The following is a 19,355-nucleotide window of genomic DNA, read 5'->3' as shown; positions in this document are numbered from 1 at the left end:
GCTCCCTAGAGTCATCATCTTCGATTAGCGCAACGGGTATCGTGATAATCCCGTGAACTCTTTAAATTTAAATATTTTTAAATTTAAATTTAAGTGTAAATTATAAATACATTATTGATATTTGCTTAAAATATAAATTACCTCTTATGATTTGAAATATTAAAAATACTCCCTTATTAGAATTTTTTATTTAACAGAGTTAACTGCAAAAATAAAATTTCTAATTGTTCTCTTATATAATAACAAAATTAACTGAATTATTAATTGAAATAAATTTCGATCATCATTAAAAATTCTTAATTAACTTGATAGTTTATTAATAAAAGAGATTACTTGTTATGAAATAAAAAATGGAAAAATTACTCATAAATCCTATTTTAGTAAATGTTACTCTAATTAGTCCTAAGTGTTTTTTTTTTAAACCATTTAATCCTGATGTAGTTGATGTTTGATAATGTTGTTGATGTAGTTGATGTTAGTGGCTTTGATGATGATGTTCTCTCTGCTTCTTGAATAATGCGAAAAGAGAGAGAATGGCTGCAAGTAGGATTAGAGCTCCAATAACAAACCCTAACACTATGCCGATTCTCTTGTGCTTCTTCGAAGGCGGTGGTGGTAGAACGACACCTTGTGACTGAGAGTTCTGGATAAGCGGCTGCAGCGCCGAAACGGCAGCACTGGAGGATGAGGAGGAATTGAAGAACGATGGAGCGAAACTGCATCCTCTGTCGATGATCTCGCCGCAAAGGTTAGGGTACCAAGAGAACGAAGAAATGCTGAATCGTGACAGAGTTGGCATGACCGGTATTGCTCTGTTGAGGTTGTTTATTCGACACGTTGAAGATCGTGAGAATCTCGGCCTAGATTGAACCCTCTTGCTGATGTTTGATGAGATTGAAGATTTTCAATGCTGGTGATGTTCAATGTTGGAGGCTCTCAGTTGATGTCGATGATGTTCAATGTTGTGATCAATGTTGGAGGCTCTCAGTTGATGTCGATGATGTTCAATGTTACGGAATAATGAGCACAGTGCGAAATCAAAATCGAAATCGAATCGATCGTTCCGATTGTAGATCAGCCTATGGGAATATTGTAACACAATGATCTCGGCATTGAAAGTGAGTATTAATAATTAGCTAATACACCAATGTTGGTGATCGTTCCGTAACTGTGTATACGCGATGTAGTTGATGTTGATGTTGATGATGTTCACATTGTTGGTGATGTTGATGATGTTTGATGATGTTGAGATGTTTTTATGATGTTGGTGATGTTTGATGATATAGCTGATGTTTGTTGATGTTGATGATGTTTTGATGATGTTTTGATGATGTTGGTGTAGTTAATGTTGCTGATGTAGTTGATGTTAATGTTGCTGATGTTCGGAAAGGATGGAAATTTAAAAAAGGGCTATAGTGAGCTTTTAACGTTTAAATAGGACTTATTAGTCTACAAAATAAAAAGTAGGACCAAATGGTTTAACAAATTAAAATTTGGGATTTATTGGTGTTTTGCCCATAAAAAATTTAAGAAACGAAATGTAAATTTTAAAATTATAAAAAATATTTTATATTTAAGGGAAAATTATTTACAAGTTCTATTAGGGAGACTTATGCTATATATGGTCCTACTAAAAAACTGGAAAATTCTATTTTCACACACTTAATTATCTCAATCCACATCATTTCTCAATACACACTCTTTATAATTTAATTATTAATTAGTTTTCTCAATCCACACACTAAATATATCAATTATACCATTCACTCGTATCATTGTACACACTCCTTCAATCCTCCTTCCACACATTTGTCTCTCCTTCCACATGCACTGTTACTGCTATGATTTGGAAATTTGTAGACCCACAATACTACAACAATCAAAGTAAAGATTCACAGTGAAGAATTTTGCTCTATTGAAGATCTCCCTTCTCAGAGAACAAAAAAAAAAAAGAAAAAAAAATCGTCAACCGAGTAGACACTATAGAATCGAAATTTGAGATTGAAAGGAAACTTGGTCGCGAGAAATCAGAGAAATACTTTCATCTTTTGAACCGATACTTGAGTCTTAAGATTAGCAAATCGGAGTTTGATAAGCACTGCATTGGTACAATAGGGAGAGATAACATCTGTCTTCAGAATTGGCTTCTCCGAGGTATTATAAAAAAATGCATGTGTTGCTAAGACTCCCCCGCCAAAAGAGAGCAAAACGGGCTGTTCATCGAATGTTAAAGTGCGAAATGGGTATCAAAGAAGTAATCTTCAGTCACTCTGTAGAGATGTGTTTCCTCAGTCTCCACGGAAGGGAAGGACACCAAATCTTCGTGATCGAAAGTTTAATGCCCGTCCCAGTTCTCTCGGGCCTCATGGGAAGATTCACAGCGTTGGATGTGAAGATTCTGTTCCTAAAATTCAGGAACAGCAAAGCGCCACCGAGATGCTTTCTTTAGGTACCAGACCACCTCCTTAAGTAACCTCTATGGAAGAGGGCGAAGAAGTTGAGCAAGCTTCTGGAATCCCAAGCACTTACTGTAGAAGCCCTGTCACAGCTTCTCTTGGTATCATTGGAAAAGGAAATCAGCAACTTCCTTTTATATTGACTCTTGACTAGCGGTGAGCTGCCCAATACCAGTTCTTTAAAGTAGGGGTGCAACTCGGGCGGGTTCGGTCGGGTTGGGGGTCTACCCAAGCCCGACCCGAATTGTATTTGGCAGTGCCCAAGCCCGCCCAAGCCCGACCATGAACCCGAGCATTGCTGCCCAAGCCCGACCCAAGCTTTGTATTTTGAACTCGGGTTAGCCCGAATTGCCCGAATTGTCCGAGTCCAGAAACCTGTAGGTAGATCTAAGGGTAGACATAAAAGATGCTAATCTAATGGTAGAAGACTAACCAAAAAAAAATAAAAAATAAAAATTAAGACTAACTCTTTTACTTAATTTATATCACTACAAGAAATGTCACTTTTGGCTACCAAAATATTGGTCGCCAAAAGTCTAATATTTAGTCGCCGAAACCATTTAGCGACTAAAATATTTTGTCGCCAAACTCGTCGCCTATACCCTGTCGGCGATAGTATTGGCGACTAAACTTTGTTTGGTCGCCGAAAGTGACTACATTTCGCTACTAAATTATGTTTAGTCGGCAAATGTTATGTTTCCGCCACTAAAACTTTAGTCGCCGAATGAGGCCTTTTGGCTACTAAGTTGTTGTGGTCGAGGAAGGTGTCACCTTTAGCTACTAAAAAATTAGTCGCTGAAAGTACACATTTGGCTACGAAACATTATTTAGTCGGCAAAAGGTGCATTCCGTGACTAAAAATTTAGTGGCCAATAGTTTCTTTCTCTCATTCTCAATTATTTTAGCTACTAATTATTTGGTCGCCAAAACTTTTTAGGTTATGTTTTGCTACTAAATTATTAGTCACCAAAACATTTGATTACGTATTTGGCTACCAAAATATTTGGTAGCCAAATGCTTTAACGTGTTTTTTTTTTTTTTTTTAAAAAAAAAATTTTCTAAACAACCTGTATCCATTATGAATACGACCTGTACCCTGTATAAATAATATAATCCATCAACACTAATGTTATCAAGCATTCAACAATGTGCACACATTTTAGCTCCAACCATCCAAAAAATTAATATTGAACGTCCAATTATATATTTATTACAAATTCCATAAGAACCAAGTGTAATCCAACGTCAATAATTTAATTTCATACATAATACAAAAAAAACCAACTACTCCCATTACACATTTTAGTTCCAACCATCCAAAAATAAGTTCTAATAAGTACAAGATGTCGTCCTGACATCACTATAAGCTCCCATTGTTCGAGTCCTTCCATAAAACCCTTCAATATTGTTCTCTTACTTTTATTGAGGACAATATGGAGGGAAGGTTGCTCTTCAGTCCTTCCATAAGTACAAGATGTCGTCCTGGCACCAGAGTCGTCTTGCTCTTTAGTCTTGCGACTCAAACTTCCAGGCAACGATGTTGGATCGGTTGTCTCACCAAAAGAATCATAGGCTGTCCTACGGTCATTCTGCTCCTCCAGTCTAGTTGTGGCTAGTAGCTGGGAAGGTGGTGGTGGTGGTGGTGACCGGCTCTTTCATTTCGACTTTATAGATAGCGTCCTTAATGTGCGGTCAGTGTAGAGCAAGATCCATGGATGGCCTGAAAGGAACATTGATGAGTGAAAAAGATTAGCATATTTACAAACAAATTCAAGATTAAGTCAAGAAAATGGTATGGGAAAAAAAAAAGTGAATGATAAAAATTGATGTTTCTAAACATTCAGGTATTGTTCTAGGGCACTGGCATGCTCAGGAGACAAGCCGAAATTGCGTTGGTGGAATCTAGTGTCACACTATTAAAAACCAATTCCATGCTAAATGTTAAATTTGTTTAAAGAATCATGGTCTAAGAAATGATCACTCCATTTGAGAGTTCAACATGCATCAGACCAAATAACTCCGCCATTAAGATTTTCAAATGCCTTTAAACTGATATACTTCCAAAAATATTTTGAAAAAGTCAGACACGAGGCAACCATTCAACAATAGAAGTTGATTAGGCCAGCAAAACCTGTGGGCCCCAATCATTTTCATAAAAATGTATGCTCACACCTTTTTGGCTCTTTGTACTAACATAGGAAGAATGATATGTACTGGGAGACACAGAAAGGCAATACACATATAGGACCATTATGTACTTCGTCTCATGATCTTGCTATTCTTGCTTCAGTTGGTAAGAAGGAGAAGCACCTGTGAAGAATATCCACCATTATCAATACCAAGCACCAGGCATTACACAGACTGGCCATAATTAAAACATAAAACCCTTAGACCATTTTCAAAGCTTTTTTGTAACAAGTTTCTATTGGTAGCTTAGTATCCACCGAATCATGTCAAATTATATCACTAAATTTCCAATTACAGGCTCCAACAAATGATAAAAAAATTTCCTAATTGGAAGAAACCACTCAAAAATAAATAAATAAATAAATTGCAAAGATCTAATAAGTAAAGAAACAAAAAGATAAAAAGGTCCATATTCATTTCAACTTCTGGTGTTCAAAAATGCAGCAGAAAGAAAAATATTTAACGGCAATAAAAGTAAGACAACAATATGGAGGGAAGGTTGCTTAGATAATGTGGTTTGCACTGGTATCAAACAAATTATTGAGGAAAGTTATTTATGGAAACAATAAAATAAGTAGTTCATGATACAGCAAAAATACTTCACATCCCAATTATTTACTGAAGGATCAAAAGGTTGGTGACAATATGCGTAAAAAAAATGCAAGAAGCCCCTATATGTTCATAATTCGAGGAACTTTCCCAAGCTCTCTTTTCTGACTCCAAAACAGTTATTTTATCATCTGCCAAAATGCCAAATGTAAGCCATACTAAAACTTAAATTGAAAGGCAAACTCATTCACACAGAATAATATGAATGAATTCTAACAGGGTACGCCTGTTAATGTGACTAGACCTAATCTCGGTCATGATGGCCGAAGATGATGGCATAGACAGCTGAATTGCGAAAAATAGTACATGAAGCCAACAAGAAGTAAATAGAATAAAAAGCTTTAATGAGTTGAGTACGCATTTAACAGGTTCAGCTTTATCATATGTTGCCAAGACTAGCATATTACAAGCTCGTAAGACTTTGTTTTAATTTCACCTCAACGCATATATTAATGTCATGAATCATGATGAAATCAGTCCTAATCCAAAATACAAAACCAATAAATTGTGTCACTCCTATGCATGTCTACAAAACTTGCCCAACCAATAAATCATTAAATTGTTTATATATAATAGAATTTAAATTTTCATGACGAATACATACACTTCCCCAACCAATAGAATTCCCAATAAAACTTTGTCTAACTTTGTAATAGTTGGTAATAGTTGGAAGCTTCAAGGCATCAATGGAGTATCGAGTTGCAGTCACAGGAACCACTGCATCAGTGTCTCCACTGAACAAAGAAATTTATCTCAATGAATTATTAAGCATGACCAATTAAACAAAAAATTGGAAACAAAAATGAAGTGTCGAACTTTGTTATTTGTTTTCAACTATAGGAGACTGAACAAATCAGCTGTAGAAGATTTGTTATTTGTTATTTGTTATTTGTTATTTGTTATTTGTTATTTGTTATTTGTTATTTGTTATTTGTTATTTGTTTTGACTGCAAAGATTGATTTGCACTTCTGCAAAAATACTATATGTTAATACTCTGCCTCTTTAAAAACCTCAAGGGTCAGGATGTGGTTGGAGATTGTTTAATTATCAATAGAGAACCAAGTGAAGTAACCTTGTGAAGTACTGATCTCAATTTTAAATGTTGCTTCTACAGTGGCATGATTGGTATTCATAAGAAACAAAAAGCAGAAAATTGGTGTTAAAATATATGATTGGTATTCACTGCATGATCCAGACTAATAGAATCCTAAGAAACAAAAGGTAACTAGATATCATATGGTTGCTGAGTGTGAAGTTCTTGAGTGTGAAGTTGGTGTTAAAATATTACCTGTCAACAAGAATATTTTGCATGATAACATCCAACATGGAATGCGCATATTCAGGATGGTCAAGAAAGTTCCTGCATAAATGACATAAAATTGTGAATTACATTAAACTAAAATCTATTGGGTTAACAATGGTGACATCAGTTCAGATGATGCAGATACAATAGAGCATTTAAGAAGTCAAAGACAATCAATGAAATATAATATAAATATTCCAATGTAAAGATAACAAAAAGAATTAATCAAAGTGACAAAAACAACCAAAAAATATCAAAGAGCAGAAAATTATTTGAAACTACTAGGCCAGCAACTACCTTGAGAAGAATTGTATATCTTTCCCATTTTTATGGATTTGAATGCGGTCACCATCAAATTTTCACTCAACAACTACTTCCTTCCCATGAAGCTAGACAAAAGGGACAAAAGTATAATGGAACAGAATTAATTAATGGAGTTAGGACACACAAACTTGTAACAGATTTAAAACAGCAGAGAAAAAAAATCCTAGGAAAGAACAAAATTCAGCCAACAAGAATATTCAATCTAAAATCCATCTTCTTATCAACCTCGTAGAATATTGTCTCCAGAACATCTTTTATTTTTTAGAAGCATTTTAAATGGAAATTTTTTCTTTAAACATATAAGAGTGTTATTAACATACCTGGTTAGAAAACACATAAAAAAAAACATTTTATAACTCATGATCTGAGTTCTGAATCATATCAGATTACATAAAAGCAATATGCTGATATGACTATTGAAATCATATTGGATCATAGACCCAATTAGAAGAAATAACAATACTTTAATAATAGAGAGTCAAGAGTCTTACTTGCCAAACTTTAATAATAGATGTGAACAACCAACAACTTGAAGAAATCTGGCCTGTCAAGATTGAAAGAAATAGATGAAGGGAGATAGAGACACAGAGACACAGCTCGAGCCTCATATATTCTATTCCTATTTATAATCATTTCGGTAAACCAGACACTGCTTTACCTGCATTTCAGTAAACCAGATAGAGACCAAACACTGCTACCAATGTGTCACATTTTAGTCTTTCCACACTCTTAGCTACTCATGCATATATTCTTATAAGTAATTTATTTACAAAGTTCAAATATATATATATATATATATATATATTAGTGAGGCAAACCTGTGTAAACAGCATTATCATATAAATTAGGGCAAACTGTGAAAACAACATTGTCATAATTTATTCTAGTGTCGCTTCCCTGTATTGAGAAAGAACAAATAAATAAATAACTAAATCTAAATCAAACTGTACATTTTTCCTTCTCCTAAGAGAACAATCAGAACAGACTTAACATGCACATTAAAGAGGAGCAAATTCAAACCATAACTAATGTTAGAAAATTACTAAAGGAGGCCAAAAAGGAGCAAGACTATTCAACATAGGTTTTTTTTTGTATCTTCGCTATTGATTCCCACCATTTATTCATAGCATTCTAATCAACTCTGAGAAATAAATCTCATTCAGGCTATCCCAGTAAAATTTTAAAATACCAGTGACGTGGAGAATAGAATATAAGATAAGGGTATAGTGACAAACTTAGAAGCATAGCATCCAAACCAGTGCTTTGGATGGTCCTAGAAGCATCAAAAAATATATTTTGACAATAACCATGCCAATATCAGATTGAAAACTTAATGCCCAAGAAATATAAATGCATGGATCAGCACATTTAAGACTAAGATGAATATTGAACAGAGCATCCCCATTTCAAGTATTTAATGCACAATTAAAAACAGTAATCCACTCGCAAAAACTGGAAATCATGAAATACCTTGATCCAGCATACATCGAATATGGCATTTTCGTGAGCAACCCATTCGTTAACCCTAGCTTTTTCTGCAAATTAGTGGTACAGATTTCAGTACGCCTTGAAAAAATATATAATAATCCCCTACAAAAAACTACAAATTAAAACCCTTCAACAAATTTCTATGAATTGATCTTGCCTGAATTTTCTTGGAAAGTAGACGAAGAAGAAAACTTCAATCGAGTGTTGAATAAGCTAATATACCCATCCTCGTCGGTCACAACAATAATATGAGAATTCTTACTTGTCTGTAGATTAATTTAGGTTACGAAACTTGAATCTGATTCTGAACATCAAAAATCATAAATGTAAATTGGAATAAATGAAATTTCACCTTGCAAAAAGAGAGAGCCATTGGAGGTCTGTGATTGACGTTGTGTTCGACAACCACAGCTCCGGTTTGAGTGAATTTTGACAAATCATTGTCAGGATAGGGTCTCTTGCGAACTGAAAAAAGCAAAGCTAAACCAAATTAAAGTGTAAATTCGATTGATTTGTGTGTGTTTGTGTATATATGGACAGAGATAGAGAGAAAGGAACCTCTGAATCCATTAACTTCTCTTGATCTGATATCTTGAAAGAATGACAGCGATTTGGAGCTCTCCATTTGCGATGGGGGATAGAGTATAGAGATTATAGAGAGAGAAAGAGAGAAGGGAGAAGATATACTATATATTTTTTAATTAGCGGGGTGTTGCTCGCTTGACATGGCGGGAAAGTTCATTTTGATTTTAGGTGGTTGGCGGTAAGGCTACCCAGCCTTTTTTTTTTTTTTTAATTACGCTTACCTCCTTTGATATTTTCAATAATTATGCCTCCGTTTGGGAACTGAGTTGGCTTTTTGATTTTTTGACTTTTTTGGCTATTTGAGCCTGGGCTCAAAAGCTTGGTTTGGAAAGGGCTTTTTGGCTTTTTTGACTTTTTTTGTGAGAGAATAGGGTAATGATTACGGGTTGTATGTGATGTTTTGTCTGTTATGGTTCAAATAGCTTATTCTGTCTTTTGTAGCTTAAAGAGCCAAAAGAGCCCAAATGAGTTCTTCCCAAACGACATCATCTCCACTTTATTTTCTTAGCAAAACATTAACCCCCTTTGGAAAATGAGAGATTTTGGGTGTTTTGGTTTGTGTTTGCAGAGTAGTTTTTGAGATAAAAAGTACGAAAATTTGTTTGGTTTGCCTTTTTTCAGAACAACTCCACTATGTAACTCGAATGCGTGAGAGCTCGAATTCTTCGAAATCCCAAAACGATGTCGTTTTGGGATTTTTTTATATTTTTTATTTTTTCCTTCTCATTTGTCTGAAGAAAAAGAAGAGTCTGAAACAAAGGAAGAAGAAGAAGAAGAATAAGAAGAAGAAGCAGAAGATCTGAAATCAAACCCACTTCCCTTCAACCACAAAATTGATTCAACCACAAAATTGAACACAAAATCAAAATCAAACCCACCCACCCAAAAATCAAACCCAATCAAACACAAAAATCAAACCCACCCATAGATCTGGATCATCATCAACAACAACAACATCTTCATCAACATCACCATTATCAACACATCATCTTCATCTTCAGAGCCAGAAAAAAAAATTTAAAACATAGTCTGAAATCGCACCCGCCCCTCCATCACTGTCGCACCACCATCGCCCCGTCCCGCCATCACTGTCGCACCACCGTCGCCTCACCCCGCCATCACCATCGCCTCTCTCTCTCCTCTTCTCTCTCTCTCTTTCCCTCTCCCCTGTGTGTTCAGATATAAACGAGGGGAAAAAAATTCTAAAACAACGTCATTTCATCAATTCAGGCCATTCAAGGAAAAAAAATTTCAAGCTATAAAACATTTTTTTTCAGAAATTGTTTTGGAGAGAGAGTTTTAAAAAAAATGATTGATTTGATGTGTATGAGAGAGAGAGTGATTTTGAAAAGTAGGTAACTAAACAAAATTTTGAGATTTTTTTTTGAAAAATTTATTTGATTTTATTACTCTTGAAAATTTGTCCTAATATTTGTCCTAAAATTATAAATTAAAAATATTAAAAATATTAAATTATCTTAAATATTTGTCCTAATATTTTTTTTACTGAAAAATATTATAATATATTTTAAAATTTTATATTATTATATTCTTATATTATATATATATATATATATAATAAGAAAGAAAAGAAAGAAAGGAAATAAAAAAAAAAAAGAAGGAAAAAATTTTAAAATTTTTTTTTGAGCCAGCTCAACCCGTGTTTTTTTAGTCGCCAATTACTTTTATAAATCCCTCAAATTTAAATTAGAAATGTCTCCCTCCAAATTTAAATTAACAATAGTGTTTGATTATTGTTAACCGTGTATAACGTAAAAATAATTTTAAAAAGTTGAAAAAATTAATTATTAAAAAATTAAGAAAAATTTTAAAATTTGAAATAATATCAATAAGTCTTACAAATCAGATTTATTTACTCATAAGTTATGAGTGAATTTTTTTTACACACTTAGCCCTCGTTTTGATAATGAAATTTTTTTAAAACTTTTTAAATATATGTTTTGTGTCTGTGAAATGATTATTTCATTAGTACTAGTAATAATATTGAAAAATTTATTAAAATGATAAATAATTGGGATATTTTGTCTTTTATTTGTGAATTTTGATTTTTTCTTAATTTATTAGTGTTATTGAAATATGATGATGTAAAAAGTATAAATAGTTTAATTGTACTTTTTAAAAATAATAAATTTATTATTAAAAATTAAATTCATCAGACTAACCTGTAACTATGCCTTTAAATTTTTGCAATGTAAAACTATCGACAAACAGACAATAACAAGTTGCCCATTTTAGCATACCTTTCGCGTGAGGGCCCAATTATTAAAAGATGTGTTCAACCATCAAATGAAAGCCGACTACTTCTTCCATCTAAAAATAATAATCTATTTTCAGAATTTAATTTCTTTTTATAATACAATTATTACATTTTAAAAATATTAATTTTTCAAAATTACCTTTTGATAGTATATTTTTTTAGACATATCAATTGTCATAATTGTACTTTTTATATTATTAATGGATTTAAAAAAAGGACAAAATAAGAAATTCATATTATTTTAATAATTAATTTTTTTTAAAAATTAATATTTTGAGATAATAAAAAAAAATAAGATATTAATATTTTTGGATGGTGGGTGTACAACCTCTTAATAAAAATAAAAATAAAAATAATTAATTTTCTTAATTTCATTCGGCTACCAAACAATTTAGTAGCCGAAAGTAGGTATACAGCGACTAAAAGAAATTTTGTCGCCGAAACTTGACATTTGGCGACCAAACGTTTGGTCGGGAAAGATTAAAAATTAATTTTTTTATTTTCATTCGGCTACCAAACAATTTAGTAGCCGAAAGTAGGTATACGGCGACTAAAAAAAATTTTGTCGCCGAAACCTGACATTTGGCGACCAAAAGTTTGGTCGGGAAAGATTAAAAATTAATTTTTTAATTTTCATTCAGCTACCAAATAATTTAGTAGCCGAAAGTAGGTATACGGCGACTAAAAAAAATTTTGTCGCCGAAACCTGACATTTGGCGACCAAAAGTTTGGTCGGGAAAGATTAAAAATTAATTTTTTTATTTTCATTCGGCTACCAAACAATTTAGTAGCCGAAAGTAGGTATACCGCGACTAAAAAAAATTTTGTCGCCGAAACTTGACATTTGGCGACCAAAAGTTTGGTCGGGAAAGATTAAAAATTTATTTTTTTATTTTCATTCGGCTACCAAATAATTTAGTAGCTAAAGGTACCTCTACGGCTACTAAATTTTTATTTAGTCGCCAATTGTCATATGTTTAGCTACCAAAAATTGTTTTAGTCGCCAATTGTAATATCTTTAGCTACTAAATTTTTTTTAGTAGCCAATAATCAACATTCCCCTACTAAAAAAAATTAGTAGCTAAAAAGTTGACTTTTGCCGACTAATATTATTTTTGGTAGCCAATTCCGTGACTTTTGGCGACTAAATTAGTTTTGGTAGCTAAAAGTGGTCGGCAAAAATGCTTTTTCTTGTAGTGTATATATTATATAATTTATTAAATTATGTATATATTATATATTATATATTATATAATTTATATAATATATTAAATTCAATTCGGGTTCGGGTTGCTCGGGTTGGCCATTGGTTCTGCCCAAGCCCGGCCCGAATTGCAATTCGGGCATCAAAAATCTGTCCAAGCCCGTCTAGATTACAAGATATAGTTGCCCAAGCCCTAAAAAAACTCAGGCTGGGCTCGGGTTGCTCGGGTTAAACCCGCCCGAGTTGCACCCCTACTTTAAAGACCCTATTGGAGCAGAAGTTGGAGACAGAGAGCTTGAAAATTTCAACGGATTGCGTTAACCTGTTGAACAATGGTCTGGATGTTCACTTGAAGAGATTGACAAAACCATGTTTGGAATCCTCTCTAGCAATGTGACAATAATGGAAAAATTAAGATTTATTGTTATTTTTTTTTTAAACTTAAAAGGTGTATATTGAGAATTTTTTACTCTTAAAAGATGTGTATTAAGAATTTTTTCATATAATATTATCGATGTTGCTGGATGTCTATTATGGACATTTTTATTTATGATATAATTGTCATTAGATTAATATTTCCTTAAGTGTGTGGTCTGAGCTAACTATATGTGTGGAAATAGAATTTCCCTAAAAAATTTATGTTCCCATAAGTCCTGTGAGAAGTTTGTTGACACATTTACCCTCAATATTAGTTGTTAATATCATAAATAATAATAAAACCATATATAGGAAATTAAATGTTATCATAAATCATATCTATATAAATGTAACGTAACGTGACACCTACATAAATGTAACGTGACACCTGTGATCTATGGTAACATGCAATTTCCTATATAAAAAATTGAAACGTTACATTTATGTAGGTGTCACGTTACGTTACGTTTATGTAAGTGTCACGTCACGTTACGTTACGTTTATGTAGGATCTTGTGGAATACATTCTTATCTAAATAGGACTTTAGACTCTATAAGAAATTACACAGGACTTAGCATAGCATAAGTGTCCGAAAAAGGACTTATAAATAAGTCTCCCATTTTAAATAAATCTCAAAAGATATATATTTTTAAATTTAAATATGAGAGATGAAACCGACGATAATTTTCCAACACGGTAATTGCATTGAAATGGGAAGGAAAGTAAAACTAACGCAAATCTGGTGCACTATATGTTGAACACGTTGGGTTAGAGTATCTCCAACGATTGAACAAATTTTTCATCAAATTTGAGTAAAAAAAAGACATTTGGCTCAATCTTATATCAATCACTCCAACGGTGTACTGTAGCTTTTATCAAAACGCACCGGACGTCCAGGGGGACGACCAGTCGGTCGACCGGAAAGAGCAAAATTTGTACAATTCTGTAGTTGAATTTTCAAGCTTGAGGGTCATCCGAGGGGTCGACCCCGGGGTCGATCGGGTGGTCGACCTCCCAGTGTAAAATCTGTACAAAATTTTGCACAAAATTGGTCATCTGGTGGGTCATCCGATAGTGAAAATACAACGGTAATGAATAGTATTTTGGTGAAAGACCCAGCGCATTCTTAGTTTGGTGAAAAATTTGGTGAATTCTCAATCTGATATCCTTTTGATGAAACTGTTGGAGACAAAAAAAAACTGTCCTTTTTCACCAAATTCAAATTTGATGATGAATTTGTTAAACTATTGGAGATGGTCTTAGATTAGGTGGGGTCGGATCCATATGTTCAACACAACAACGTTTAAAACACTCACTTTTTCCGACGCTGTACTTTCTCTTTTTCTTTTTAATGTCTAATTTGGTAATTTAATATTTTAGATTAAAAGTCAAAAAATTATTAAAAAAATTAAAAAATTAATAATTTATATAAAAAAATTAATTTTTTTATTGTTTACACATTTTTTTTGTAAAAAATTAAAAAATTATTCTAAATATATTATTTTTTTTATCTCATATTTTAACTAAAAAATTTAAAAATTACTAAAATAATATATTAGCAAATAAGTCCACCAATTTTATGACATTATTATAGTGAATAATTTAATTGCTCCTTTAATATGTGTTGCGAAAGATAACCTTAAGGTCTATTTTGACAATATAATTAAAAGTTAATTTTTTGATTTTTTAAAATTATATCACCTTTTCATTTTTTATATGTTTTTTTAAAAAAAATTTAAAAATTAATTTTTAATCTCCTTTTCAAAATAGACCGCTTATCTTTCTCAACACATTGGAGAAGATATTCACCCAAAAAAACACATATTGAAAAGCAATTAAATTAGACTAATGTTAGATATTTCAAAATTTTACTAAAATGCTTACTAAATGTCTTACATGGATGAAAAACCCACATAATGTGAGTTGCATGTAAGACATTTGGTAAAATTCTTAATAGAACTTGTGAAATCTTTAACATTTTTAATTAAATTATTCACTGTAATAATGTCATCAATGAATGGATTTCTTTAAAAATAAAAAAAAAGATTAAGAGCTCTAAATATAAAATTTTGGGAGAGCTCTAATAAACTGTCCCTCACCCATGGTATAATTTTTCTTTATTTATTTATTTATCTTAATACCAAGTGTATGGAACTTTGATTAGAGCGCTAAATTTAAACGATATACAAGTGAGTGGAGTGCATGTGAAATGAAGGTGACCCTGACGAGAATTAAAAAATATACGTCAAAACAAAAAGTGAGTGGAGTGCATGTGAAATGAAGGTGACCCTGACGAGAATTAAAAAGAAAAAGATGAAGTACAGTGTTGGAAAAAGTGAGTAGTTCAACGCGTTCAACGAATCTTTTGGATGTTTACGTTAGTAGCATGGGGGAAGCTGATTACAAATTAATTTTTTTTTTAAATATATATAAAAAAATATGAGAGATAATATGATTTAAAATGGATTAAAAATTAATTTTTAATTTTTTTAATTCTTCCCAAATTGAGCCTTAATTAAGAAAGAATTTTTTTTGGCAAGAGAGTATAACTTTTGTATCTAAATTAGGTTGTGTTTTTTATTCTTTAAGCTTGTTTGGAGAAATTGATTAAAAATTATTTTTTTGATTTTTTTTGAAAAAATATAAAAAAAAATAAAGAGATGATGTGACTCAAAGTAGATTAAAAGTTAAAAATTAACTTTAGCCAAATTTCCAAAATACCATTGAAGATTTATATTATGAGTCTTACTAACAAAGTGTCTCTAGGACGCAAGTAAAAGAAATTTTTTTTAAAGAATACAAGAAATTTTTTATTAAATTTAATATATTTTTATTGAAATTAATATAATTTTTAACATTTTCATATATTTTTAAAATATTTTATACATAATTCTCAATATTAAATAATACATAAAAAAATACTGATTATTATTTGTCTTATATTATAACTCTCTAGTAGTGATGGATATCACATCTACACCTATTGAATCATAAATCATATGAATTAATTTAAAAAATTTGAATCTTGACTAACTATATAATAGCATAGGTTATTTATAATAATCACATGACCTAATAAAATTAGAGTGGTAGAATAAAGTCACCACTACAGTTTGTCTTCATTGTCTTTTGCTGCCTTTTTTGTTTGGGGAAAATTAAAGTTATTATAAATTTATAAAATAAATTTTATAATTTTAATAATTATAAATTAATAGTATTTTTCATTAAATATTATTAAAAAAACGTTATTAATTATTAATTTTCAAAGACGGTTTGAAAATTTTCTCACAAAAATATTACTAATTATAAATTTTAGCGACACATTAAAAAAATCATCACAAAAAAAGTTACTAATTTTCAACTTTCACTGACAGTTTGAAAATTTTGTTATAGAAAAACGTCACTAATGGTAAGTTTTAGCGATAATTCATTAAAATAGTGACAAAAAAGTCACTAATTATCAATTTTTAGCGACATATACAAAAAAAATAGTCACAAAAAAATATTTTTATCAACAATTTTATTATGACTTATTTTCAATAAAATTTAATAAAATTAAATCTAACTATTAAAATTCATTGATAATTTACCCTAAAATTAAAGTAAGAGAATAAAGTCACCACTAAAGTCTCAGTCTTCATTGTCTTTTGCTGCCTTTTTTGTTTGGGAAATTACTCGGTAATTTCATAAAGCTATTATAAATTTATAAAATAAATTTTATAATTTTAATTATTAATATTAATATTTTTTTTTCCTTATTTATACTATTCACTCTGTTTTCATTCCCAGAATTTATTTTTCAGAAAATTTTACTTTTTTATTTTTCATATTTTTTTTTATTTTCATTGAATTTTTTTAATATTTTAAGCAATTTTTTAAACTTTTAAACACGCCTAACATAAATTCACTTAAAAAATATAATATTTGTGAAAAAAATTGTAAAAAATTTACTAAAATATCAAAAATATAAAAATTCAGTATATTTTTCATAATTTTATGTGTTTATTAAGTTTTGAAAGTAAAAAAAAATTCTTAAAATTTTAAAAATATTCACTAAAAATAAAAAAAATTAAATTTTAAAAAAATTAAATTCAAAAAATTAAAACCAAATTATTTTTTACATTGAAAACTTTTCCTTTTATTTTTCGTAAATTGTTGCCACCTCTGTATTAACGCATACAAACATCTCACACGTTTGAATGACAACCATCAGATCGTGTTCTCAACGTGTGAGCCCAGTCTCATTGTCCCGCGTTGGGTTGGGTCCCATCCCACATGTTAATTTGTAAATCACATCGTCCAGCATTGTCGTATGTGGTACGTGATAAAAAATTATATATATTATATACTTTTTATTTAAAAAAATTGACACTCAAATTCTATGATCCAAGTCATTCTAGAGTATTATATATAAATAAAAAAAATTAATTTAATTTAATAATTGTAATTTTTTTTATACTATATAATTTATTTATGAAAAAAATAAATGATTAATAATATTTAAAATTTAATCATCTATTTTATTTTTTGAATAAATTACAAATACACTCTTGACATTGGTTTAAAATATAAATTATCTCATATGGCTTTGAAAATTATATCTCACTCTTTCAAGTTTTTAATCACACAATAAATAGTCATTTTTATGAGTGATAAATTATCAAATTAATTAATAATTTTTAATAATATTATAAATATATTTCAATTGACGATTTAAATAATTTTATTGTTTTATATGAGCGTAATTAGAAATTTTATTTTTTTAATTCATTCTCTTAAATAAAAAAATTCAAAGAAAATAATATTTGTAATTTTTAAAATTGTAAAGACAAATTATATTTTAAATAAACTGAAGAAGTGCATTTATATTTTATCCTTTATTTTTAAAGATAAATAAGATAAAATTAAAAAAAAATGAAAACAGGAATAGATAATGTACTTTCCATAAATCAGCTCCACCGCAAAGTTGTGCAACCCCTACTATTTCTAAGAACTGGGTCTCAATTAATCAATCAATCTCTCTCTCTCTCTCTCTCTCTCTCCAGACTCTACACTCACCCTACATCCCAACCCCTTCTCTTCTCCAACCTTCATCCTAGGTTACCATCTACTCTTTAAACCCAGATTTTGTTGGGTTGGGAGGGAGTGGGTTTGAATTCAATTTAAGTACCACAGTTTGATAATGGAAGTACCTGTTGTGTCCTTCATTATCAAAAGACTTGGAGTTTTGTTAACTGAAGAAGCAAAATTCTTATACATAGTAAGCAACAATGTTCAACAAATCTGTGTCGAGTTGAATCGAATGCAATGCTTCTTACAAGACGCAGATTATGCAATACAATCTGATCTTGTAGATGCGAGGGTCAACAACTGGTTTGCGGAAATCAGAAAACTTGCTTATGAAACCGAAGACATCCTCGAAGGTTATGTCATCGAAGTTTCATCCAAAAGGATCAAAAAGGGTTTCCGAAACACCCTTATAAGATTTACTTGCATCTACAACGATTGGCTAGACGTTTACGGGGGGCTCGGAAATGAGATCTATGACATTAAATACATTATCAGTGCCCGCACCGCTAGTTTGCGTACTTACGGCTTGAAAAGTATAGGTGAGCCAGTTCAAGTGGTGATTTTAAATTTAAGTTTTTATTTATTAATAATTTGAATTATTGTTATATTTTTATTTAAAGTATATTTTTCTCTCTTTTGAGATTCAAAATTATTACCAATTAAAATTTGAAACTTAAATTATGTTAATATATTCCATTACTCTTTCGTGTGACATAATCAATTTTAGGAAAGATTAATATTTTATATTTTAATTTTTCAGTTAAATTTAGGAAAAATTAAAAAGATATCTCCCTACAAATTTGTGTAAGAATTTAAGAATAACAACAATTTACTTGCAAGTTAAAATCTTAAAGTAATAATGACAACTTTAACATATATAGTCCAAAATGTCCTCATGATCTTAAAAATCCTTACGTCGTTGCACTCTCTTATGACCATTTATGTTGTTGGAGTGATTTCCAAATTTTAAAATTTAATATATATCTTTTTATTTTGTAAAATTTATACTTTTAGAAATTTCATTGACTTAGTCTGATTGATTGGTTATCGAGATTTCACTGGCTAACTAAAATTTTACTGACCTGTCTTAGGTCAATAAAATTTCATCAACTTTTTTTTTATTTTAAAATTTTGTATTCATCATGGATATTGTTTTACAGATCTTGATGAAATGAACAAAAAATACAAATTTTATGAATAAAAAAAATTTAGATCAAAAGTTATATAATTTTGAAATTTTTAAATGAGTTAAAAAAAGTAATAGGTGATACATGAAGCGGTATAGTCATAGTGGGAGAATTTTTGTCACCGTATATTTTGAAGGACCTATATTATTATTATAAAAAATTGTGTTGCCTTTATATTCAAAAACAATATTACTAGAAATCATAAGCAAAAAATCCTGTAAATTTATAGAAACATATAAATTAATA

At 30.6% G+C, this 19,355-nt stretch overlaps 1 protein-coding gene, 3 long non-coding RNA genes and 1 pseudogene across 6 annotated transcripts in view; 2 read left to right on the top strand and 3 right to left on the bottom strand.

Moving 5' to 3' along the window:
- LOC145813772 (uncharacterized) overlaps positions 1-19,355 on the bottom strand; it is a 232,694-nt gene that overhangs the window by 111,822 nt on the left and 101,517 nt on the right. The window lies entirely within an intron of this gene.
- On the top strand, positions 889-12,832 carry LOC145813809 (uncharacterized; annotated as a pseudogene).
- LOC145813571 (uncharacterized) lies at positions 3,614-7,370 on the bottom strand. 2 transcript variants are annotated; one of them, XR_014356725.1, is made up of 5 exons: positions 6,854-7,370; positions 6,542-6,613; positions 5,857-5,986; positions 4,629-4,766; positions 3,614-4,176 (listed from the first exon to the last, which is right to left on the bottom strand). It is a non-coding gene; the product is annotated as an uncharacterized LOC145813571 (long non-coding RNA). The 2 variants fall into 2 exon arrangements; XR_014356724.1 differs by lacking the exon at positions 5,857-5,986.
- Positions 8,526-9,206, bottom strand: LOC145813572 (uncharacterized). Its single transcript, XR_014356726.1, has 2 exons — positions 8,721-9,206; positions 8,526-8,634 (listed from the first exon to the last, which is right to left on the bottom strand). It is a non-coding gene; the product is annotated as an uncharacterized LOC145813572 (long non-coding RNA).
- Positions 17,246-19,355, top strand: part of LOC114293468 (putative disease resistance protein At1g50180) — a 91,598-nt gene continuing 89,488 nt past the window's right edge. For both annotated transcript variants that reach the window (XM_082909743.1, XM_082909744.1), the window contains exon 1: positions 17,246-18,461. In XM_082909743.1, coding sequence (XP_082765869.1) covers positions 18,035-18,461 — 427 coding nt within the window. In that variant the 5' untranslated portion in view covers positions 17,246-18,034. The remainder of the gene's footprint in view (positions 18,462-19,355) is intronic.

Source organism: Camellia sinensis, chromosome 15 (genome assembly GCF_055761805.1).
Source record: "Camellia sinensis isolate YWXY chromosome 15, ASM5576180v1, whole genome shotgun sequence".
NCBI lineage: Eukaryota > Viridiplantae > Streptophyta > Magnoliopsida > Ericales > Theaceae > Camellia > Camellia sinensis.
This window is presented reverse-complemented; position numbering and strand designations above follow the sequence as displayed.